The sequence below is a fragment of the Lichenostomus cassidix genome, unplaced genomic scaffold, assembly GCF_008360975.1.
Source record: "Lichenostomus cassidix isolate B80296 unplaced genomic scaffold, HeHo_3.0 HiC_scaffold_38, whole genome shotgun sequence".
Taxonomy (NCBI): Eukaryota; Metazoa; Chordata; class Aves; order Passeriformes; family Meliphagidae; genus Lichenostomus; species Lichenostomus cassidix.
This window is the reverse complement of record NW_028147440.1, coordinates 1,744,925-1,770,837: the sequence shown is the minus strand read 5'-3', so window position 1 is coordinate 1,770,837 and position 25,913 is coordinate 1,744,925. Positions and strand designations below refer to the sequence as shown.

The 25,913-nt window shown below is 54.4% G+C and overlaps 1 protein-coding gene across 1 annotated transcript in view; it reads right to left on the bottom strand.

Moving 5' to 3' along the window:
• Positions 1–313: 313 nt before the first annotated feature.
• The window catches only part of SYT3 (synaptotagmin 3), a 28,673-nt gene continuing 3,073 nt past the window's right edge, over positions 314–25,913 (bottom strand). Inside the window, exons 2-9 of the mRNA XM_085045599.1 lie at positions 21,573–21,729; positions 19,077–19,431; positions 16,719–17,253; positions 13,729–13,849; positions 7,388–7,559; positions 5,116–5,245; positions 2,911–2,983; positions 314–484 (exon numbers count right to left, since the gene is read on the bottom strand). Coding sequence (XP_084901725.1) covers positions 2,915–2,983; positions 5,116–5,245; positions 7,388–7,559; positions 13,729–13,849; positions 16,719–17,253; positions 19,077–19,431; positions 21,573–21,726 — 1,536 coding nt within the window. The 5' untranslated portion in view covers positions 21,727–21,729 and the 3' untranslated portion in view covers positions 314–484; positions 2,911–2,914. The remainder of the gene's footprint in view (positions 485–2,910; positions 2,984–5,115; positions 5,246–7,387; positions 7,560–13,728; positions 13,850–16,718; positions 17,254–19,076; positions 19,432–21,572; positions 21,730–25,913) is intronic.

Below are 25,913 nucleotides of genomic sequence, written 5' to 3'. Positions count from 1 at the left end.
ACAAACCCAATTTTGGGGTTCCACAACCCATTTTTGGGGTTCCACAACCCAATTTTGGGGTGACAAGGGACACAACCCATTTTTGGGATGACATAACCCATTTTTGGGGTTCCACAACCCTTTTTTGGGGTTCCACAACCCATTTTTGGGATGACAAAACCCCATTTCCGGGGTGACAAGTGACAAACCCCATTTTTGGGGTTCCACAACCCAATTTTGGGGTTCCACAACCCATTTTTGGGATGACAAAACCCCATTTTCAGGGTGACAAGTGACAAACCCCAATCTCGGGGTGACAAGTGACAACCCCCAGTCTCGGGGTGACCCCCCGCTGTCCCTCCCAGCCCCCCCAAGGATCACGTGACACAGGGGGGGGATGGGGGGCCATTTTGGGGGTTCCCCTCCCCCACGGGGGTCCCGGCCGGTTTGGGGTTCACAGTGGTGCTGGGGGTCCCTATGGCTTCTCAGGCGCAGCTCCCCGGGCCTGCGGGAAAGGACCAGTTCGGACCAGTTTGGACCAGTTTGGACCAGTTCAAACTGGTATGGAGCTGTATGGACCAGTATGGACCAGTTTGGACCAGTTCAAACTGGTATGGAGCAGTATGGACCAGTATGGAGCAGTTTAAACTGGTACAGACCAGTTTGGACCAGTACGGACCAGTACGGACCAGTATGGACCAGTTTAAATGAGTATGGACCAGTGTGGAGCAGTTTAAACCAGTATGGACCAGTTTGGACCAGTACGGACCAGTACAGACCAGTACAGACCAGTATGGGCCGGTACAGACCGGTATGGACCGGTACGGACCAGTGTAAACCAGTATGGACCAGTATGGAACAGTGCATCCCAGTATGGACCGGTATGGACCAGTTTAAACCGGTATGGACTGGTATGGACTGGTACACACCAGTATGGACCAGTACAGACTAGTTTGGACTGGTATGGAACAGTATGGAGTAGTATGGACCAGTATGGACCAGTATGGACCAGTTTAAACCAGTATGGACCAGTATGGACCGGTATGGATCAGTACGGAACAGTGTAAACCAGTATGGACTGGTATGGACCAGTTTAAACCAGTATGGACCGGTATGGACCAGTATGGAACAGTGCATCCCAGTATGGACCAGTATGGATGAATTTAAACCAGTATGGAGTGGTATGGACCAGTATGGACCAGTATGGACCAGTGTGGATCAGGATGGACTGGTATGGACCGGTATGGACCAGGATGGACCAGTTTAAACCAGGATGGACCAGTTTAAATCAGTATGGACCGGTATGGACCAGTTTAAACTGGTATGGACTGGTATGGACCAGTATGGAACAGTGCATCCCAGTATGGACCAGTATGGATGAGTTTAAACCAGTATGGACCAGTATGGAGTGGTATGGATCAGAATGGACTGGTACGGACCAGTTCAAACCGGTATGGAGCTGTATGGACCAGTATGGAGCAGTTTAAACCAGTATGGACCAGTATGGACCAGTATGGACCAGTATGGACCAGAACGGACCAGTTTAAACCAGTATGGACCGGTACGGACCAGTTTAAACTGGTATGGACCAGTATGGAATGGTACGGAGTGCTATGGACTAGCATGGACTGGTATGGACCAGTATGAACTAGTATAAACCAGTATGGACCAGTATGGACCAGTTTGGACCAGTTTAAACCAGTATGGACCGGTATGGACCAGTATGGAATAGTGCATCCCAGTATGGACGAGTTTAAACCAGTATGGACCAGTATGGACCAGTTTAAACCAGTATGGACCAGTATAGACCAGTACGGACCAGTTTAAACCGGTATGGACCAGTGTTGAGCAGTTTAAACCAGCATGGACCAGTACGGATCAGTACGGACCAGTGTAAACCAGTATGGACTGGTATGGACCAGTTTAAACTGGTATGGACCGGTATGGACCAGTATGGAACAGTGCATCCCAGTATGGACCGGTATGGATGAGTTTAAACCGGTATGGACCAGTATGGAGTGGTATGGACTGGTATGGAACGGTATGGACCAGTACAGACCAGTTTAAACCAGTATGGATCAGCGTGGATCAGGATGGACCAGGATGGACTGGTATGGACCAGTATGGACCAGTGTGGACCAGTATGGCCCGGTATGGACCAGTTTAAACCAGTATGGACCAGTGTGGACCAGTATGGACCAGTATGGACTGGTACGGACCAGTACAGACCAGTTTAAACCAGTACGGACCAGTTTGGACCAATTTAAACCACTATGGACCAGTACAGACCAGTCTAAACTGGTATGGACCAGTATGGAATGGTATGGAGTGGTATGGACCAGTATGGACCAGTATATACCGGTATGGACTGGTATGGACCTGTATGGACCAGTATGGAGCTGTATGGACCGGGACGGACCAGTTTAAACCAGTGTGGACCAGTATGGACCAGTGTGAACCAGTACGGAGCAGTGTGGAGCAGTATGAACCAGTTTAAACTAGTATGGACCAGTATGGTATGGTATGGACCAGTTTAAACCAGTATGGACCTGCATGGACCAGTACAGACCAGTATGGCTCAGAGAACTCCCAGTATGGCCCAGTCCCTCCCCTGTCTCCCCCCAGTCCCTCCCAGTCCCTCCCAGTCCCTCCCAGTTCCATCCCAGTCCATCCCAGTCCCTCCCAGTTCAATCCCAGTCCCTCCTAGTCCCTCCCAGTCTCCCCCAGTTCAATCCCAGTTCATCCCAGTCCATCCCAGTCCATCCCAGTTCAATCCCAGTCCCTCCCAGTCCATCCCAGTTCATCCCAGTCCCTCCCAGTGCTCCCCAGTCCATCCCAGTCCCTCCCAGTCCCTCCCAGTCCATCCCAGTCCCATCCCAGTCCCTCCCAGTCCCCCCCAGTCGCTCCCAGTGCTCCCAGTTTGGCTCTCACAGGCTCAGTGGGACCCCAGGGGTTCCCCCAGGGCAGGTTTGTCCCTCGTTGTCCCCTTGGTCAGAGCTTTCTCCTGGGGACAGGATGGGGACAGGATGGGACATGGGGACAGGAAATGGGGACAGAAAATTGGGGACAGGGATGGGACAGGATGGGGACAGGGAAATGGGACATGGGGACAGGGATGGGGACACCAGTGGGGACAGGGATTGGAAACTGGGGACACCAAAATGGGACATGGGGACAGGAAATGGGAATGGGGACACCAATGGAGACATCAAAACGGGACATGGGGACACCAGTGGGGACAGGGATGGGACATGGGGACAGGGATGGGACAGGGATGGGACAGGGATGGGACATGGGGACAGCGAAATGGGGACAGGATGGGGACAGGAAATGGGAATGGGGACAGAAATGGGGACAGGAATGGGACATGGGGACAGGATGGGGACAGGGATGGGGACAGGGATGGGGACAGGGAAATGGGGACAGGGAATGGGATATGGGGACAGGGATGGGGACAGGGATAGGACATGGGGACAGGGAAATGGGACATGGGGACGCCAAAATGGGGACACCAGTGGGAACAGGGATGGGACATGGGGACAGGAATGGGGACAGGAAATTGGGGACAGGGATTGGAAATTGGGGACACCGAAATGGGACATGGGGACAGGGAAATGGGACAGGATGGGGACAGGAAATTGGGACATGGGGACACCGATGGGGATGGGAAATGGGACATGGGGACACCAATGGGGACAGGAATGGGGACAGGGAAATGGGACATTGGGACACCAAAATGGGGACACTGAAATGGGACAGGGGGACAGGAAATTGGGGACAGGGAAATGAGAATGGGGACAGGAATGGGACAGGATGGGGACAGGAATGGGACATGGGGACAGGAATGGGGACACCAATGGGGACAGAAAATTGGGGACAGGGAATAGGGACAGGAAATAGGACATGGGGACAGGAAACTGGGACATGGGGACACCAGTGGGGACACCAAAATGGGACATGGGGACAGGAAATTGGGGACAGACATGGGGACAGGATGGGGACAGGGATGGGATGGGGACAGGAAATTGGGGACACTGAAATGGGGACAGGGATGGGACAGGGTTGGGGTCCCTATGGATTCCTATGGGTTCCCTATGGGGTCCTTATGGGTTCTTTGGGATCCCTGGGGGTCTCTATGGGGTTTTTGGGCTGTCTATGGGGTTTTTGGTGTCCCTATGGATGCTGTGGGTTCCCTATGGGTTCTTTGGGGTCCCTATGGATTCCTATGGGTTCCCTATGGGGTCCCTATGGGTTTTGGGCTCTCTATGGGTTTTTTTGGGTCCCAATGGGTTCTTTGGGCTCTCTATGGGTTTTTTGGGGTCCCTATGGATTTTTTGGGGTCCCTATGGATGCCATAGGGTCTCTGACCTCCACCAGGGTGTGCCAGTGCTCGATGGGTTTGGGGTGATCCTGGGGGGTCCCTATGGATCCTATGGGTTCCCTATGGGTTCTGTGGGGTCCCTATGAGTTCTGGGGGTCCCTATGGGTCCTGGGGGTCCCTATGGATGCCATAGAGTCTCTACGGGGTTTTTGGGGTCCCTATGGATGCTATAGGGTCTCTGTGGGGTCCCAGGGGTCCCTATGGGTTTTTTTGGGTCTCTATGGGTTCTATGGGTTCCCTATGGGTTTTATGTGTTCCCTATGAGTTCTTTGGGGTCCCTATGGACCCTATGGGTTCCTGATGGGTTTTTTGGGGTCTCTGTGGGGTTTTTGGGGTCCCTATGGATGCCATAGGGTGTCTCTGACCTCCACCAGGGTGTGCCAGTGCTCGATGGGTTTGGGGGATTCTATGGGGTCTCTATGGGTTCTTTGGGGTCCCTATGGATCCTATGGGTTCCTGATGGGTTCTGGGGGTTCCCTATGGGTTCTTTGGGGTACCTACGGGTTCTTTGGGGTCCCTGTGGATTCTATGGGTTCCCTATGGGTTCTGGGGGTCTCAGGGGGTCTCCATGGGTTTTTGGGGTCCCTATGGATGCTATAGGGTCTCTGACCTCCACCAGGGTGTGCCAGTGCTCGATGGGTTTGGGGGATTCTGTGGGTTCCCTATGGGTCCTATGGGTTCTATGGGTTCCCTATGGATCCTATGGGTTCTCCATGGGTTTTTGGGGTCCCTATGGATGCTATAGGGTCTCTGACCTCCACCAGGGTGTGCCAGTGCTCGATGGGTTTGCGAGGATTCGCCAACATCTGCGCCCAGTGCTCGCGGCCGGGGCCGTCGGCGTCGCTGCCCACGCGGCACAGCCCGATCACCTCGTTGTGCCCGATGCTGGGGGGGACAGGGGTCAGGGGACCCCAAAAACACCCGAAAATATCCCAGAAATATCCCCAAAATCACCCAGAAATACCCTGGTTTGGGAAACCCCAAAATCCCCCAAAATCCCCCAAAAACACCCCAAAACCCCCAAAAACACCCTAAAAATACCCCCAAACACCCCAAAATCCACCGAAAACACCCCCCACACCAACCCCACAAAACCCCAAAATCCAACCCCAAAGCCATCGCTGCCCACGCGGCACAGCCCGATCACCTCGTTGTGCCCCATGCTGGGGGGGCAGGAGGGTCAGCGGACCCCAAAATCCACCAAAAACACCCCAAAAATCACCCAGAAATACCCCAAACATTCCCCAGTCTGAGGAACCCCAAAATCCCCCAAAACCACCCCAAAAATACCCCAAAATCCCCCAAATCCAACCCCAAAGCCATCGCTGCCCACGCGGCACAGCCCGATCACCTCGTTGTGCCCCATGCTGGGGGGGACAGGGGTCTAAATACCCCAAAAACATCCCAAAAACATCCCAAAAATATCCCAAAAACATCCCAGAAATACCCCAAAGCCATCGCTGCCCACACGGCACAGCCCGATCACCTCGTTGTGCCCCATGCTGGGGGGCAGGAGGGTCAAATACCCCAAAATCATCCCGAAAATATCCCAGAAATACCCCAAAAATCACCCAGAAATACCCCGGTTTGGGAAACCCTGAAATCCCCCAAAAATCCCCCAAATTCCCCCAAAAAACCCCAAAATCCCCCAAAAACAGCCTAAAAATACCCCCAAAATCAGCTGGTCCAAGTGATCCCAAAATACCCCAAAAACATCCCAAAAATATCCCAGAAATATCCCAAAAATCACCCAGAAATACCCCAAAAATTCCCCAGTCTGAGGGATCCCAAAATCCCCCATAACCACCCCAAAATCCACCGAAAACACCCCAAAAATCACCCAGAAATTCCCTGGTCTGAGGGACCCAAAAACTGCCCCAAAATCCCCCAAAAATCACCCGCAAATACCCCGGTCTTGGGACCCCAAATCCGTCCTAAAATGCCCCAAAACCACCCCAAAAATAACCCAAAAATCCCCCCCAAAGCCATCCAAAAATCACCCAGAAGTCCCCCAGTTTGAGTGACCCCAAAACCCCCCATAACTACCTCAAAATCCACTGGTCTGGAAAACCCCAAAATCCCCCAAAACCACCCCAAAAATCACCCAGAAATTCCCTGGTCTGGGAAACCTCAAAATCCCCTCAAACCACCCCAAAATCCCCCCAAACCACCCCAAAAATCCCCTAAAAATCAACCAGAAATTCCCTGGTCTGGGAAACCCCAAAATCCCCTCAAACCACCCAAAAAATCCTCTAAAAGCACCTTAAAAATTTCCCCAAAATCCTGCAGTCTGGAGACCCAAAAACCACCCTAAAACCCCCCAAAATACCCCCAGAACCACCCCAAAATCCCCTAAAACCACCCCAAAAATTCCCCAAAATCCCCCAAAAATTCCCTCAAAATCCCGCAGTTTGAGTGACCTCAAAATCCCCCAAAACCACCCCAAAAATCTCCTGGTCTGGGGAACCCCAAAATCCCCCAAATCCACCCCAAAAATCTTCCATAACCACCCTAAAAATCCCCAAAACCACCCCAAAATCCCCTGGTCTGGGAAGCCTCCAAATCCCCCAAATCCACCCCAAAAATCCCCTAAAACCACCCCAAAATCCCTCGAAACCATCCCAAAATTCCCTGGTCTGGGAAACCCCAAAATCCCCAAAAACCACCCCAAAAATCCCCTAAAAATCAACCAGAAATTCCCTGGTCTGGGAAACCTCAAAATCCCCCAAAACCACCCCAAAAATCTCCTGGTCTGGAAAACCTCAAATTCCCCAAAATGTCCCATTGCTCCGGGATGACCCCAGATCCCCCAAATGCCCCAAAATACCCCAAAATTCCCCCAAAACCCCACAAAGCCATGCAAAGATCCCCCAGGACCTCCCAGTCCCAACCAGTTGGACCCAACAATGGTGATGGTTCTCATGGTGGGCATCAACCAAGGGATGTCCCATTGCTCCGGGATGACCCCAAACGCCCCAAAACCACCCCAAATCCCCCCAAAATCCCCCAGATCTCCCCGGCGGGCACCAGTCGTAGTCGACAACGGCGATGGTGAGGCTGACGCTGTTGACGCTCTCGTGGGGAACGTCGAACACCAGCGCCTCGTTGTAGTTGGGGTTCAGCGTGTTCTTCTTGATGGACGTCTTGCGCTTCTTCAGCCGCCGGCCCTCGGCCATCAGCGACGCCTTCACGTAGGGGTCTGCAGGGGGGAGGGGGGGACACCCCATGGACCCCATAGACCCCATGGACACCATGGACCCCATAGATCCCATGGACACCCATAGAAACCCCATAGAAACCCATGGAAACCCATAGAAACCCCATGGAAACCCATAGAAACCCCATGGAAACCCATGGAACATCATAGAACATCATAGAAACCCATAGAAACCCATGGAAGCTATGGAAACCCATGGAAACCCCACAGAACACCATAGAACTCCGTAAAACTCCATAGACCCCATTGAAATCCATAGAATCCCACAGAAACCCATAGAAACCCATAGAATACCATAGACCACCATAGAACACCATAGAACACCATGGAAACCCATGGAAACCCATAGAACTCTATAGAAACCCATGGAAAGCCCATAGAACACCATGGAAACCCATAGGACATCACAGAGCCCATAGAACCCCATAGAACACCACAGAAACCCATAGAAAACCATGGAAACCCATGGGAACCCCGTCGAACACAACAGATCCCATAGAACAGCATGGAAACCCATGGGAACCCATAGGACACCACAGAACATCATAGATCCCATAGACCACCACAGAAACCCATGGAAACCCATAGACACCATAAACCCCACAGACCCCATAACATCCCATGGCTTCTCCAGCCGCTGCCCCTCGGCCATCAGCGACGCCTTCATGTAGGGGTCTGCGGGGGAGGGGGACACCCCATGGACACCATAGACCCCATGGAAACCCCTTAGAAACCCATGGAAACCCATAGACCACACAGAACACCATAGAAACCCATAGAATCCCATGGAAACCCATAGAACACCACAGAACATCATAGACCCTATTGAACACCATACAACCACATAGAACCCCATAGAACCCCATAGAACACCACAGAAACCCATAGAAAACCATGGAAACCCATGGGAACCCCATAGAACACAACAGATCCCATAGAACAGCATGGAAACCCATGGGAACCCATAGGACACCATAGAACATCATAGATCCCATAGACCACCACAGGAACCCATGGAAACCCATAGACCCCATAGAACATCATAGAAACCCATAGAACACCATAGAACATCATAGACCCTATTGAACACCATAGAAACCCATAGAAACCCATAGAAACCCATAGAACCCCATAGAATATCATAGAACACCATAAAAACCCATAGAAATCCATAGAACTCCATAGAACCCCACAGACCCCATAGAAACACACAGAAACCCATAAAACCCATAGAACCCCATAGGAACCCATAGAACCCCATGGAACACGGTAGAAACCCATAGAACACCACAGAAACCCATAGAAACCCATAAAACACCATAAACCCCATAGACCCCATAACATCCCATGGCTTCTCCAGCCGCTGCCCCTCGGCCATCAGCGACGCCTTCATGTAGGGGTCTGCGGGGGAGGGGGACACCCCATGGACACCATAGACCCCATGGAAACCCCTTAGAAACCCATGGAAACCCATAGACCACACAGAACACCATAGAAACCCATAGAATCCCATGGAAACCCATAGAACACCACAGAACATCATAGACCCTATTGAACACCATACAACCACATAGAACCCCATAGAACCCCATAGAACACCACAGAAACCCATAGAAAACCATGGAAACCCATGGGAACCCCATAGAACACAACAGATCCCATAGAACAGCATGGAAACCCATGGGAACCCATAGGACACCATAGAACATCATAGATCCCATAGACCACCACAGGAACCCATGGAAACCCATAGACCCCATAGAACACCACAGAACCCCATAGAAACCCATAGAACCCCATAGAACACCACAGAAACCCATGGAAACCCATAGACCCCATAGAACAGCATAGAAACCCATAGAAACCCAGAGAACCCCATAGAACACCACAGAAACCCATGGCACCCCATAAACCACCATAGAACACCATAGAAACCCATAGAACTCCATAGACACCATAAACCCCATAGACCCCATAACAGCCCAAGGCTTCTCCAGCTGCTGCCCCTCGGCCATCAGCGAGGCCTTCATGTAGGGGTCTGTGGGGGGAGGGGGACACCCCATGGACACCCATAGACCCCATGGAAACCCCATAGAAACCCATGGAAAACCATAGAAATCCATAGGAACCCATAGACCCCATAGAACTCCATAGAAACTCATAGAATCCCATAGAACACCATAGAACATCATAGACCACATAGAACCCCATAGAACCCCATAGACCCCATAGAAACCCATAGAATCCCATAGATCTCCATAGAAACCCATAGAATCCCATAGATCTCCATAGAAACCCATAGAACCCCATAGAAACCCATGGAAACCCATAGGACATCATAGACCCCAAAAAACCCCACAGAACACCATAGAAACACATGGAACTCCACAGACCCCACAGAAACCCATAGAAACTCAGAGAAACCCATAGAAAGCCAAGGAAACACCATAGAACACCATAGAAACCCATGGGAACCCCATAGAACATCACAGACCCCACAGAAACCCATAGAAACCCATAGAACCCCATAGACCCCAAAACATCCCATGGCTTCTCCAGCTGCTGCCCCTCGGCCATCAGTGAGGCCTTCATGTAGGGGTCTGCAGGGGAGGCGGACACCCCATGGACACCATGGAAACCCATGGAAACCCATGGAAATCCCTGGAACACCATAGAACATCATAGAAACCCATAGAACTCTATAGAAACCCATGGAAACTCATAGAATACCACAGAAACCCATAGAACTCCATAGACCTTTCCATACTGAACACCATGGAAACCCACAGAAACCCGTGGAAACCCATAGAGCCCATAGAACATCATAGATCCCATAGAGCACCACAGGAACCCATGGAAACCCCACAGACCTCATAGAACACCATGGAACACCATAGAACACCACAAAGTATCATAGAACACCATAAAAACCCATAGAAATCCATAGAACTCCACAGAACCCCATAGAAACCCATAGACCCCATAGAAACCCATAAAACCCGTAGAACCACATAGAAACACATAGAAACTCATACAACCTCATAGATCCCATAGAAACCCATGGAAACCCATAGAACACCATAAACCCCATAGACCCTATAGCATCCCATGGCTTCTTCAGCTGCCGCCCCTCGGCCATCAGCGAGGCCTTCATGTAGGGGTCTGCGGGGGAGGGGGACACGCCATGGACACCAGGGAAACCCATGGAAACCCCATAGAAACCCATGGAAACCCATAGACACCATAAACCCCACAGACCCCATAACATCCCATGGCTTCTCCAGCCGCTGCCCCTCGGCCATCAGCGAGGCCTTCATGTAGGGGTCTGCGGGGGGATGGGGACACCCCATGGACACCATAGACCCCATGGAAACCCCTTAGAAACCCATGGAAACCCATAGACCACACAGAACACCATAGAAACCCATAGAATCCCATGGAAACCCATAGAACACCACAGAACATCATAGACCCTATTGAACACCATAGAAACCCATAGAAACCCATAGAACACCACAGAAACCCATAGAAACCCAGAGAACACCATAGAACATCATAGAAACCCAGAAAAACCCATAGAACACCACAGAATATCATAGAACACCATAAAAACCCATAGAAATCCATAGAACTCCATAGAACCCCACAGACCCCATAGAAACACACAGAAACCCATAAAACCCATAGAACCCCATAGAACCCCATAGAACACCACAGAAACCCATAGAAACCCATAGGACACCATAAACCCCATAGATCCCATAACAGCCCAAGGCTTCTCCAGCTGCTGCCCCTCGGCCATCAGCGAGGCCTTCATGTAGGGGTCTGTGGGGGGATGGGGACACCCCATGGAAACCCATAGACCCCATGGAAACCCCATAGAAACCCATGGAAAACCATAGAAATCCATAGGAACCCATAGACCCCATAGAACTCCATAGAAACCCATAAAACCCATAGAACATCATAGAAACCCAGAGAACACCATGGAAACCCATAGGACACCATAGAACATCACAGAAACCCATAGAACCCCATAGAACACCACAGAATATCACAGAACTCCATAAAAACCCATAGAAATCCATAGAACTCCATAGAAACCCACAGAAACCCATAGAACCCCATAGAAACCCATAAAACCCATAAACCCCATAGAACCCCATAGAAACCCATAGAACCCCATAGAACACCACAGAACCCCATAGAAACCAATGGAAACCCGTAGGACACCATAGAACCCCATAGACCCCATAACAGCCCAAGGCTTCTCCAGCCGCTGCCCCTCGGCCATCAGCGAGGCCTTCATGTAGGGGTCTGCGGGGGGAGGGGGACACCCCATGGACACCATGGAAACCCATGGAAACCCCATAGAAACCCACGGAAAACCATAGAAATCCATAGGAACCCATACACCCCATAGAACTCCATAGAAACCCATAGAATCCCATAGAACACCATAGAACATCATAGACCACATAAAACCCCATAGAACCCCATAGAAACCCATAGAACCCCATAGAACACCATAGAAACCCATAGAAACCCATAGAACACCATAGAACACCATGGAAACCCGTAGGACATCATAGACCCCATAAAACCCCACAGAACACCATAGAAAACACATGGAACTCCACAGACCCCATAGAAACCCATAGAAACTCAGAGAAACCTGTAGAAACCCATGGAAACCCATAGAACCCCATAGACCCCATAACATCCCATGGCTTCTCCAGCCGCCGGCCCTCGGCCATCAGCGAGGCCTTCATGTAGGGGTCTGCGGGGGGAGGGGGACACCCCATGGAAACCATGGAAACCATGGAAACCCCATAGAAGACCATAGGAACCCATGGAAACCCATGGAAACCAATAGAAATTCATAGACCACACAGAACACCATAGAAACCCATAAAACCCATAGAACCCCATAGAAACCCATGGAAACCCATAAAACCCATGGAACACCACAGAAACCCATAGAATCCCATAGAACACCATAGACCCTATAGAAACCCATAGAACCCAATAGAAATCCATAGAACACCATAGAAACCCATAGAACTCCATAGACCCTATGAAAACCCATAGAACCAAATAGAAATCCATAGAACACCATAGAAACCCATAGAACACCATAGACCCTATGAAAACCCATAGAAACCCATGGAAATCCATGGAAACCCATAGAAAACCATAGAACACCATAGACCCTACAGAAACCCACAGAAACCCATACAACCCATGGAAACCCATAGAAACCCATGGAATCCCATAGAAACCCATAGAAACCCATGGAAACCCATGGAAACCCAGGGAAACCCATAGAACACCATAGAACTCCATAGACCCTATAAAAACCCATAGAAACCCATGGAAACCCATAGAAACCCATGGAAACCCATAGAAACCCATAGAATCCCATAGAACACCATAGAAACCCATAGAAGCCCATAGACCCCACAGCACCTGTCCCACTCCTGTGCCACACCTGTCCCACACTTGTCCCACACCTGTGCCACACCTGAGCACACCTGTGGCTCATCTGTCACACATGAACACACCTGTCACCCCTGTGACACACCTATGACACACCTGAGCACACCTGTGACTCACCTGTCACACGTGAACACACCTGTCACCCCTGTGACACACCTGACACACCTGAGCACACCTGTGACTCACCTGAGCACACCTGTGACTCACCTGAGTAGCCGCTGAGGTCCATGGCCCCGTGTCCCACACCTAAGCACACCTGTGACACACCTGTGACACACCTGAGCACACCTGTGACTCACCTGAGCACACCTGTGACTCACCTGAGTAGCCGCTGAGGTCCATGGCCCCGTGTCCCACACCTGTACCACACCTGTGACACACCTGTGACACACCTATTCCACCCCTGGGACACACCTGAGCACCCCTGGGACTCACCTGAGTAGCTGGTGAGGTCCATGGCTCTGTGTCCCACACCTGTCCTACAGCTGTGACACACCTGAGCACACCTGAGCACACTTGTGACTCACCTGAGTAGCCGGTGAGGTCCATGGCCCTGTGTCCCACACCTCTGACACACCTGTGACTCACCTGAGCACACCTGTGACACACCTGTGACTCACCTGAGCACACCTGTGACACACCTGTGACTCACCTGAGTAGCCGGTGAGGTCCATGGCGCGCAGGTTGGAGGCTCGGATGACAGTGACCGTGAGGCGCCCGGCAGTGGGCAGGTAACAGAGAGAGAAATTCACCTCACCCAGGTCAGCCTTCTCCTGGGGGACAGGTGAGACAGGTGAGAGACAGGTGAGGGAGAGGTGAGAGACAGGTGAGACAGATGAGGGACAGGTGAGACAGGTGAGGGGACAGGTGAGGGACAGGTGGGGACAGGTGAGACAGGTGAGAGACAGGTGAGGGGACAGGAACAAGTGAGGGACAGGTGAGACAGGTGAGGGGACAGGTCAGGTGTAACCTCAGTCAGGGACAGGTGAGGGAAAGGTGAGGAACAGGGACAGGTGAGGGACAGGTGAGACAGGTGAGACAGGAGGGGATAGGTGAGGGACAGGTGAGGGATAGGTGAGGGACAGGTGAGACAGGTGAGGGACAGGTGAGACAGGTGAGTGAGGGACAGGTGAGGGACAGGTGAGACAGGTGAGTGAGGGACAGGTGAGGGACAGGTGAGGGACAGATAAGGATAGGTGAGGAACAGGGACAGATGAGGGACAGGTGAGTGAGGGACTGGTGAGGGACAGGTGAGGGATAGGTGAGGGACAGGTGAGGGGACATGTGAGAGACAGGTGAGAGACAAGTGAGGGACAGGTGAGGGACAGGTGAGGGAGAGGTGGAGATAGGTGAGGGACAGGTGGGGACAGGTGAGAGACAAGTGAGACAGGTGAGACGGGAGGGACAGGTGAGGGGACAGGTGAGACAGGTGGGACAGGAACAGGTGATGAACAGGTGGGGGACAGGTGGACATAGGTGCTGGACAGGTCCAGGAGGTTCTCCAGCACCACCTTCATGACCCTTTTTTGGGTTTTTTGGTTTGGTTTTTTGCTTCCCCACATGTCCTATCACACTTTTCGGGATTTTTTTGGGTTTTTTCCCATTTCGGGGTGTCACTCACCCCTCTGCCCTCCTGGATGTCCCTCCAGATGTTACCTCTTGGTCACCACCTCTAGAAGGTTCTCCAGCACCACCTGTGTCCCTCACCTGTCTCCCTCACCTGTCCTATCACACTTATGGGGTTTTTTGGGGGTTTTTTTGGGAATTTTGTCCATTTCTGGGTGTCACTCACCCCACTGCCCTCCTGGATGTCCCTCCAGATGTCACCTTTGGCCACACCTTGACCATCTCCAGGAGGTTCTCCATCACCACCTGTGCCCTCATCTGTCCTACGACCCTTTTTTAGGGGTTTTTTGGGGTTTTTTTTCCAAATCCCCCATTTCTGGGTGTCACTCACCCCGCTGCCCTCCTGGATGTCCCTCCAGATGTCACCTCTTGGTCATCGCCTTGACCACCTCCAGGAGGTTCTCCAGCACCACCTGTGTCCCTCACCTGTCCTATCACACTTATGGGATTTTTTGGGGTTTTTTTGGGTTTTTCTCTCCTTTTCCCCATTTCAGGATGTCACTCACCCCACTCCCCTCCTGGATGTCCCTCCAGATGTCACCTCCGGCCACACCTTGACCATCTCCAGGAGGTTCTCCAGCATCACCTGTGTCCCTCACCTGTCTCCCTCACCTGTCCTATCACACTTATGGGATTTTTTGGGGGATTTTTCCCATTTCAGGGTGTCACTCACCCCGCTGCCCTCCTGGATGTCCCTCCAGATATCACCTCTTGGTCACTCCTTGATCACCTCTAGAAGGTTCTCCAGCACCACCTGTGCTCTCACCTGTCCTACCACCCTTTTTTTGGGTTTTTTTCCCCATTTCAGGTGTCACTCACCCCACTGCCCTCCTGGATGTCCCTCCAGATGGGCACCTCGGGCCGTGCCTCGGCCGCCTCCAGCAGGTTGTCCAGCACCACCTGTGCTCTCACCTGTCCTACCACCCTTTTTTTGGGTTTTTTTTGGGTTTTTTGGGTTTTTTTGGGATTTTCCCCATTTCAGGTGTCACTCACCCCGCTGCCCTCCTGGATGTCCCTCCAGATATCACCTCTTGGTCACTCCTTGATCACCTCTAGAAGGTTCTCCAGCACCACCTGTGCTCTCACCTGTCCTACCACCCTTTTTTTGGGGTTTTTTTGGGTTTTTTTGGGATTTTCCCCATTTCAGGATGTCACTCACCCCGCTGCCCTCCTGGATGTCCTTCCAGATGTCACCTTTGGCCACACCTTGAACATCTCCAGGAGGTTCTGCAGCACCATCTCTGCTCTCACCTCACCTGTCCTATCACACTTATGGGGATTTTTGGGGTTTTTTTGGGGTTTTTTTTGGGTTCTCCCTCTCTCCCCACACACTCACCCCGCTCCCCTCCTGGATGTCCCTCCAGATGGGCACCTCGGGCCGCGCCTCGGCCGCCTCCAGCAGGTTGTCCAGCACCACCTGTGCTCTCACCTGCCTCCCTCACCTGTCCTATCACACTTATGGGGATTTTTTTGGGTTTTTTCCCATTTTGGGGTGTCACTCACCCCACTGCCCTCCTGGATGTCCCTCCAGATGTCACCTCTCAGTCATCACCTCTAGAAGGTTCTCCAGCACCACCTGTGCTCTCACCTGTCCTACCACCCTTTTTTTGGGGTTTTTTTGGGTTTTTTTGGGATTTTCCCCATTTCAGGTGTCACTCACCCCACTGCCCTCCTGGATGTCCCTCCAGATGTCACCTCTTGGTCATCACCTCTAGAAGGTTCTCCAGCACCACCTGTGCCTCACCTGCCTCCCTCACCTGTCCCATCACACTTATGGGCTATTTTTTGGGGTTTTTTTGGGTTTTTCTCTCCTTTTCCCCATTTCAGGTGTCACTCACCCCGCTCCCCTCCTGGATGTCCCTCCAGATGTCACCTCTTGGTCATCACCTCTAGAAGGTTCTCCAGCACCACCTGTGCCTCACCTGCCTCCCTCACCTGTCCCATCACACTTATGGGCTATTTTTTGGGGTTTTTTTTGTTTTTTCTCTCCTTTTCCCCATTTCAGGTGTCACTCACCCCGCTCCCCTCCTGGATGTCCCTCCAGATGGGCACCTCGGGCCGCGCCTCGGCCGCCTCCAGCAGGTTGTCCAGCACCACCTGGCCGATGAGGTCGTGCCGCGAGAAGCGGTCGAAGTCGTAGACGCTGAAGTGCAGGCGGCGCGCGGGCAGCTCGGCGAAGGGCACCCCGAAGCTGAACGTCTCGTCCCACTCGGGGTTCAGCGTCCGGCGCAGCACCTTGGTCTGGAACTTCTTCTTGCGGTCGGGCAGCAGGTAGATCTTCACGTAGGGGTCGGAGAAGCCGTTGGAGTCCTTGGCGGGCAGGTCGCGGGCGCGCAGGACGCGCACCAGCAGCTGCTGCTGGCCGTAGGAGTACCGCAGGGACACGCTGAGGCGGCCGCAGGGCGCAGAGTGACCGCCGGGAGCGCCGGGGCCACCGCGGGCGCCGGCCGGCTCGGTGTCGCCGCTGTCCCCGTAGAGCTCGGGCTGGATCTGGCCCAGGTGGGCTGGGTTCTGCTCGGGCTTGTCCTCGGGGACGGCGGGGAGGGCCGAGCTGGGGACAGCGAGTGGGGTTAGGGACAGAGAGTGGGGACAGGGAGTGGGGTTAGGGACAGGGATTGGGGTTAGGGACAGGGATTGGGGTTAGGGACAGCATGGGGACAGGGAGAGGGGTTAGGGACATCTCTGGGGACAGCGGGGAGGGCCGAGCTGGGGACAGCGAGTGGGGTTAGGGACAGGGAGTGGGGTTAGGGACAGAGAGTGGGGTAAGGGACATCATTGGGACAGGGATTGGGGTTAGGGACAGGGAGTGGGGTTAGGGACAGCTTGGGGACAGGGAGTGGGGTTAGGGACATCTCAGGGAGTGGGGTTTGGGGTTAGGGACACCATGGGGACAGCGGGGAGGGCCGAGCTGGGGACAGCAAGCGGGGTTAGGGACAGGGAGTGGGGTTAGGGACAGGGATTGGGCTTAGGGACATCTCTGGGCACAGGGAGTGGGGTTAGGGACAGCGCTGGGGACAGAGTGGGGTTAGGGACATCTCTGGGGACAGGGAGTGGGGTTAGGGACAGGGAGTGGGGTTTGGGGTTAGGGACACCATTGGGGACAGCGGGGAGGGCCGAGCTGGGGACACAGTGGGGTTAGGGACAGGGAGTGGGGTGGCGGGGAGGGCTGAGCTGGGGACAGGGAGTGGGGTTAGGGACACCTCAGGGATTGGGGTTAGGGACATCACTGGGGACAGAGTGGGGTTAGGGACAGCATTGGGGATTTGGGGTTAGGGACATCATTGGGGACAGGGAGTGTGGTTAGGGACATTATTGGGGTTTGGGGTCAGGGACAGCACGGGGACAGTGAGTGGGGTTAGGGACAGTATGGGGACAGAGTGGGGTTAGGGACATCATTGGGGACAGGGACTGGGGTTAGGGACACCACTGGGGATTTGGGGTTGGGATCATCCCTGAGGGGACATGGGTCATGTCCACCCAAGTCCCCCCATTTCCACCCCCCTTGTCCCCATGTCCCCCCCCAAGTCCCTCCCGTGTCCCCGCATTGTCCCCATGTCCCCAAATCCCCCCAATGTCCTCATGCCCCCCCTTATTCCCATGTCCCCCAGTGTCCCCAATGTCCCCAATGTCCCCAATGTCCCTAATGTCCCCAATCCCCGCAATGTCCCCATGTCCCCCCAATGTCCCCAAATCCCCCATAATGTCCCCAATGTCCCCACACCCCCAATGTCCCCATGCCCCCCAGTGTACCCATGTCCCAATGTCCCCACGCCCAATGTCCCTCAATGTCCCCCGCATCCCCCAATGTCCCCAAATCCCCCAATGTCCATAATTATCCCCAGTGTCCCCAATGTCCTCAATGTCCCCATGCATCCCAATGTCCCCAATGTCCCCACTAATGTCCCCAAGGTCCCCAATGTCCCCAAATCCCCCAATGTCCATAATTATCCCCAGTGTCCCCAATGTCCTCAATGTCCCCATGGATCTCAATGTCCCCAATGTCCCCACTAATGTCCCCAAGGTCCCCAATGTCCCCAAATCCCCCAATGTCCATAATTATCCCCAATGTCCCCAATGTCCTCAATGTCCCCATTGATCTCAATGTCCCCAATGTCCCCACTAATGTCCCCAAGGTCCCCAATGTCCCCAAATCCCCCAATGTCCATAATTATCCCCAGTGTCCCCAATGTCCTCAATGTCCCCAAATCCCCCAGCATCCCCATGTTCCATGTCCCCAAATCCCCCAAACCTCCCATGTCCCCAATGTCCCCAATGTCCCCAATGTCCCCAATGTCCCCCAATGTCCCAAATCCCCCCAATATGCCAAATCCCTCCCATGTCCCCCATGTCCCCACTGTCCCCACTCCCCCTCACCTGCCGCCCACCACCTGCAGGGAGGGGGCGCTGGGCAGGCTGCCCCCTCCCCCCCCGCTGTCCCCAAGCTCGGGGGGTCCCAGGGGGGCTCCGGGGGGGAGGGGACCCTGCCCGGGGGGGGGACAGGGCCCCATGTCCAGGTAGCAGCGCTCGGGGGGCGGCTCGGGGTCACCGCGCTCGGCCAGCGGGTCCCCGAAGGGCAGCTGGGGGGGCTCCTTGCGGGGGGGCAGCCCCCCGGGACCCCCCTTGTGGCGCCAGGGGACCCAGCAGAGCTTCCAGGAGACGAAGAGGGACACCCCGAGCAGGACCAGGCCGCAGAAGGTGACAATGACAGACAGCAGGCTCACCGACACCTCTGCGGGACAGGAAAGGGTAAATCCCAAAATATACCCCAAAATCCCCTAAATGAACCCCAAATTTCCCCAAATGGACCCCAAAATGTCATCTAGAGGGATCCTGATTGCCCCAAACCCCAGCAGGACCAGACTGTAGAAGGTGACAATGACAGGTGACAATGACAGCAGGCTCACCGACACCTCTGGGGGACAGGAAAGGGTAAATCCCAAAATATACCCCAAAATATACCCTAAATGGACCCCAAAATGTCACCCTGGGAGTCCCCAAAAACACCCCGAGCAGGACCAGGCCGCAGAAGGTGACAATGACAGGTGACAATGACAGCAGGTTCACCGACACCTCTGCGGGGCAGGGGGGGACACGGCGAATAAATCCCAAAATATACCCCAAAATCCCCCAAAATATACCCCAAAATATATCCCAGAGGGGTCCTGAGTGCCCCAAACCTCCCAAAGGGACCCTGAGCAGGACCAGGCTGCAGAAGGTGACAATGACATGTGACAATGACCGACAGCAGGCTCACCGACACCTCTGCGGGACAGGAGAGGGTAAATCCCAAAAAGTGACCCCAAATCCCCCAAAATATACCCCAAAATATCATCCAGGGGTGTCCTGATTGCCCCAAACCCCAGCAGGACCAGACCACAGAAGGTGACAATGACAGGTGACAGTGACAGCAGGCTCACCGACACCTCTGCGGGACATAGGGGGACATGGGTGGCAAAACCCCCAAAAGGACCCCAAAATCCACCTGGGGGAACCCAAAATCCCCCAAAGGGACCCCAAAATCCACCTGGGGGAACCCAAAATCCCCCAAAGGGACCCCAAAATCCACCTGGGGGCACCTGCTGTTCAGGTAGGGCACACCTGGAGGGAGGGGCTGGCATTGTCACTGTCCCAAAGCTGCCGTGTCCCTGTCCCTGTCCCTGTCCCATCCTATGCCATAGCTGTCCCCAGGTGTCCCCAGGTGTACCATACCTGTCCCCAGGTGTGCCCAGGTGTACCATACCTGTCCCCAGGTGTGCCATACCTGTCCCCAGGTGTGCCCAGATGACCCATACCTGTCCCCAGGTGTCCCCAGGAGTCACCAGGTGTCCCCAGGTGTGCCATACCTGTCCCCAGGTGCACCATACCTCTCACCAGGTGTCCCCAGGTGTGCCATACCTGTCCCCAGGTGCCCCCAGGTGTGCCATACCTGTATCGGCTGGCCAGGGGTGGCCGTGGTGGCGCAGCAGGTCCCTGTCCCTGTCCCTATCCTGTCCCCAGGTGTCCGTACCTGTCCCCAGGTGTCCCAGGTGTGCCATACCTGTATCAGCCGGGCGGGGGTGGCCACAGTGGCGCAGCAGGTCCCTGTCCCTATCCCATCCCGTCTCACACCTGTCCCCAGGTGTCCCCAGGTGTGCATACCTGTCCCCAGGTGTGTACATACCTGTATTGGCTGGCCAGGGGTGGCCGCGGTGGCGCAGCAGGTCCCTGTCCTATCCCATACCTGTCCCCAGGTGTGTCCCCAGGTGTCCCCAGGTGTCCCCAGGTGTCCCCAGGTGTCCCCAGGTGTCCGTACCTGTATCTGCTGGCCGGGGGTGGCCGCGGTGGCGCAGCAGATACCTGTCCCTGTCCCATCCCGTCTCACACCTGTCCCCAGGTGTCCATACCTGTCCCCAGGTGTCCATACCTGTCCCCAGGTGTCCCCAGGTGTCCCATACCTGTCCCCAGGTGTCCCATACCTGTCCCCAGGTGTCCGTACCTGTATCGGCCGGGCGGGGGTGGCCGCGGTGGCGCAGCAGGCCCCTAGTCCCTGTCCCTATCCTGTCCCCAGGTGTCCCCAGGTGTCCCAGGTGTCCGTACCTGTGTCCGCTGGCCGGGGGTGGCCGCGGTGGCGCAGCAGGTCCCTGTCCCTGTCTCTGTCCCATCCCATACCTGTCCCCAGGTGTCCATACCTGTGCCCAGGTGTCCCCAGGTGACCCATACCTGTCCCCAGGTGTCCGTACCTGTGTCGGCGGGCCGGGGGTGGCCGCGGTGGCACTGCAGGTCCCTGTCCCTATCCCATCCCATCTCACACCTGTCCCCAGGTGTCCCCAGGTGTCCCCAGGTGTCCATACCGGTCCCCAGGTGTCCATACCTGTCCCCAGGTGTCCGTACCTGTGTCGGCCGGGCGGGGGTGGCCGCGGTGGCGCAGCAGGTCGGTGAACTCGAGGCAGCGGGCGTGGGGCGGGCGAGCGCGAGGGGCGAAGCAGAGCTCATGGACCAGGCGCAGCGCGCTGCGGCACACGTCCTCCTCGTAGTCACCTGACATGGCCTGGATTGGGGGAAAAAACGGGGAAATTGGGAAAAAACGGGAAAAAACAGGATAAACGTCCTCCTCGTAGTCACCTGACATGGCCTGGATTGGGGGAAAAAACGGGGAAATTGGGAAAAAACGGGATAAAAAAGGATAGAAACAATGTGGGATAAACGTCCTCCTCGTAGTCACCTGACATGGCCTGGATTGGGGGAAAAAACGGGGAAATTGGGAAAAAACGGGAATGTGGGATAAACGTCCTCCTCGTAGTCACCTGACATGGCCTGGATTGGGGGAAAATTCGGAAAAAATGGGAAAAATTGGGATAAAAACAGCGTGGGATAAACGTCCTCCTCGTAGTCACCTGACATGGCCTGGATTGGGGGAAAAACAGGGGAAATTGGGAAATAACAATGTGGGATAAACGTCCTCCTCGTAGTCACCTGACATGGCCTGAAAATGGGGTGAAAACAGGGGAAATTGGGAAAAAATGGGATAGAAACAGCATGGGATAAACGTCCTCCTCGTAGTCACCTGACATGGCCTGAAAATGGGGTAAAAATGGGAAAAATTGGGAAAAAACGGGAATGTGGGATAAACTTCCTCCTCGTAGTCACCTGACATGGCCTGGATTGGGGGAAAAATGGGAAAATTGGGAAAAAACGGGAATGAGGGATAAACGTCCTCCTCATAGTCACCTGACATGGCCTGAAAATGGGGTAAAAATGGGAAAAATTGGGAAAAAACGGGAATGTGGGATAAACACCCTCCTCGTAGTCACCTGACATGGCCTGGGAATGAGGAAAAAATGGGAAAAATTGGGAAAAATGTGGATTAAAACTTGGGATAGAAACATGGAATAAAAATCCACTTTGTAGTTCCTGGACGTGGCCTGAAAACGGGGAAAAAATGGGGAAAAATGGGAAAAATGGGAAAAATGGGAAAAATGGGAAAAATGGGAAAAATGGGAAAAAATGGGAAAAAATGGGAAAAAATGGGAAAAATGGGAAAAAAATGGGAAAAATGGGAAAAAATGGGAAAAATCGATATAGAAACATGGGATAGAAATGTGGGATAAATGCCCTCATTGTAATCCCTGGATGTGGCCTGAAAATGGGGAAAAAACAGGAAAAAATGGGAAAAACGTGGGGAAAATGTGCTGTTTGAGTCCCTGGACATGGCCTGGGAATGGGGAAAAAACGGGAAAAAATGGGGAAAAAGTGGGAAAAACGTAGAATATAAATAGAAAATAAATGTTTTAAATACTGAACTGAAATATTTTGAATATCTTAAAACGGAAATTATTTTAATTTTTGTAAATAATTCTCACAATTTGATAACTATTTTAAAAATAAAGAATTCAGATATTTTCCATGTATCCATTGAGATCTCCACAAGCCCCTCCCCTTTCTAGCCCCACCCCCGTTCTAACCCCGCCCACTTCAAGCCACGCCCACCCCAAGCTCCTCCCACTTCAAGCCCCACCCACTCCCAAGCCACCCCTCATTAAGCCCCGCCCACATCATGCCACACCCCTTCCAAGCCCCTCCCCTTTGAGCCACGCCCACTTAGCCCCTCCCCTTTTATCCCCTTCCTATTTAAGCCACGCCCCTTTCAAGCTCCTCCCCTTAAGCCCCGCCCTCTCTAGCACCGCCCACTTCAAGCTCTTCCTTTAAAGCCACGCCCACCAAAGCCCCTCCCATTTCAAAGCCCCTCCTCCTTCATGCTCCTCCCCAGTCTATCCTCTGCTCTTTTATCCTCTCCTCCCATTTAAGCCCCGCCCCTTCCAAGCCCTTCCCATTTAAGCTCCTCCCTTCCAAGCTCCTCCCCTTTCCAAGCCCATCTACCTTTAAGCCCCTCCCATTTAAACTCCTCCCCTTCCAATCCCCTCCCTGTTCAATCCCCTGCCCTCAAGCCACACCCCTTCACAAGCCACACCCCTTTCAGGCCACTCCCATTGAAGCTCCTCCCCTTTCAGGCTCCTCCCCTTTCCAAGCTCCTCCCCTTTCCAAGCACCTTTAAGCCCCTCCCATTTAAGCCACGCCCCTTCCAAGCCCCTCCCATTTAAGCTCCTCTCCTTCCAAGCCCCTCCCATTTAAGCCACGCCCCTTCCATTTTAGCCCCTCCCCTTCCCAAGCTCCTCCCCTTCCAAGCTCCGCCCCTTTCAGGCTCCTACCATTCCAAGCTCCTCCCCTTTCCAAACCCATCTACCTTTAAGCCCCTCCCATTTAAGCCCCGCCCCTTTCAAGCCCCTCCCATTTATGCCCCGCCCCTTTCAAGCCCCGCCCCTTTCAAGCCCCTCCCCTCTGCCTCTTAAGTCACTCCCCCTTTAAGCTCCTCCCCTCTCCAAGCCTTTCCCATGTAAGCTCCTCCCCTTCCCAAGCTCCTCCCCTTTAAGCCTCCCCTATATGCCCATTGAAGCTCCGCCCCTTTCCAAGCCACTTCCTTTTAAGCCCCGCCCCTTTTGAGACCCTTCCCAAGCCACTCCCACTTCCAAGCTCCTCCCCCTTTAAGCCCCTCCCCTTTTGATCCCCTCCCCTTTCCCAGCCCTTACCATTCAAGCCCCGCCCCTTCCTAAGCCCCTCCCCTCTGCCTCTTAAGCCCCTCCCCTTTTGAGTCCCTCCCCTTCCCTAACCCCTCCATTTTAAGCCCCGCCCCTCCCGGTTAAACCCCACCCCCTTTAAGCCAGGCCCCGCCCCTCCAGTTAAGCCCCGCCTCCCTCCCGGTTAAGCCCTCCCGCCCTGCTAAGCCACTCCTCCCTGCTAAGCCCCGCCCCTCCCTGTCAAGCCCCGCCCCCAGTTAACCCACCCCTTAAGCCCCGCCTCCCATTAAGCTCCTCCCGCCTTTCTCCCGCCCCTCATGTTAAGCCCCGCCCCCGGCTGCCCCCGCCCCTTCCAGTTGACCCCTCCCCGTTAAGCCCCCCCCTCCCGCAAGCCCCACCCCTCCCATTTAAGTCCTCCCGTCAAGCCCCGCCCCTCCCCTTAAGCCCCGCCCCCCGTTAAGCCCCGCCCCCGGTTAAGCCCCGCCCTTCTTTGCTAAGCCCCGCCCCTCTCACCTCACTCTCCCCCCGGGGGGCTCAGCAGGGCCCGGGGGGGGCAGTGGGGGGGCGGGGCCGGGCCATGGGGGGCGGGGCCAGGGAGCCCCTCCTGTCACCTGGGGGACAAAGGGACAGCGGTGACCCTAAAGGGACAGCGGTGACCCTAAAGGGACAGCAGTGACCCCAGAGGGACAGCAGTGACCCCAAGGGGACAGCAGTGACAGAGGGACAGCGGTGACCCTAAAGGACAGCGTGCAAAACCAGTGACCCCAGGGGACAGCAGTGACCCCAGAGGACAGCGGTGACCCCAGAGGGACAGCGGTGACCCTAAAGGGACAGCAGTGACCCCAAGGGGACAGCAGTGACCCCAGAGGGACAGCAGTGACAAAGGGACAGCAGTGACCCTAAAGGGACAGCGGTGACCCCAAAGGACAGCAGTGACCCCAGAGGGACAGCAGTGACCCCAGAGGGACAGCAGTGACCCCAGAGGGACAGCGGTGACCCTAAAGGGACAGCAGTGACCCCAAGGGGACAGCAGTGACCCCAGAGGGACAGCAGTGACAAAGGGACAGCAGTGACCCTAAAGGGACAGCAGTGACCCCAAGGGGACAGCAGTGACCCTAAAGGGACAGCAGTGACAGAGGGACAGCAGTGACCCCAAGGGGACAGCAGTGACCCCAGAGGGACAGCAGTGACCCCAGAGGGACAGCGGTGACCCCAAGGGGACAGCGGTGACCCTAAAGGGACAGCAGTGACAGAGGGACAGCAGTGACCCCAGAGGGACAGAGGTGACCCCAGAGGGACAGCAGTGACCCCAAAGGGACAGCAGTGACCCCAAAGGGACAGCAGTGACAGAGGGACAGCAGTGACCCCAGAGGGACAGAGGTGACCCCAGAGGGACAGCAGTGACCCCAAGGGGTCAGCAGTGACCCCAGAGGGACAGCAGTGACCCTAAAGGGACAGCAGTGACCCCAAGGGGACAGCAGTGACCCCAGAGGGACAGCAGTGACCCCAAGGGGACACGGGAGATGTCGGAATGAGCCAAAATACCCCAAATCTGCACCCCCAGGACCCCAAAACTGCCCCAAAACCGCCCCAAAATCACCCTTAAAATAACCCAAAATAACCCCAAAATCACCCTTAAAATAACCCAAAATAACCCCAA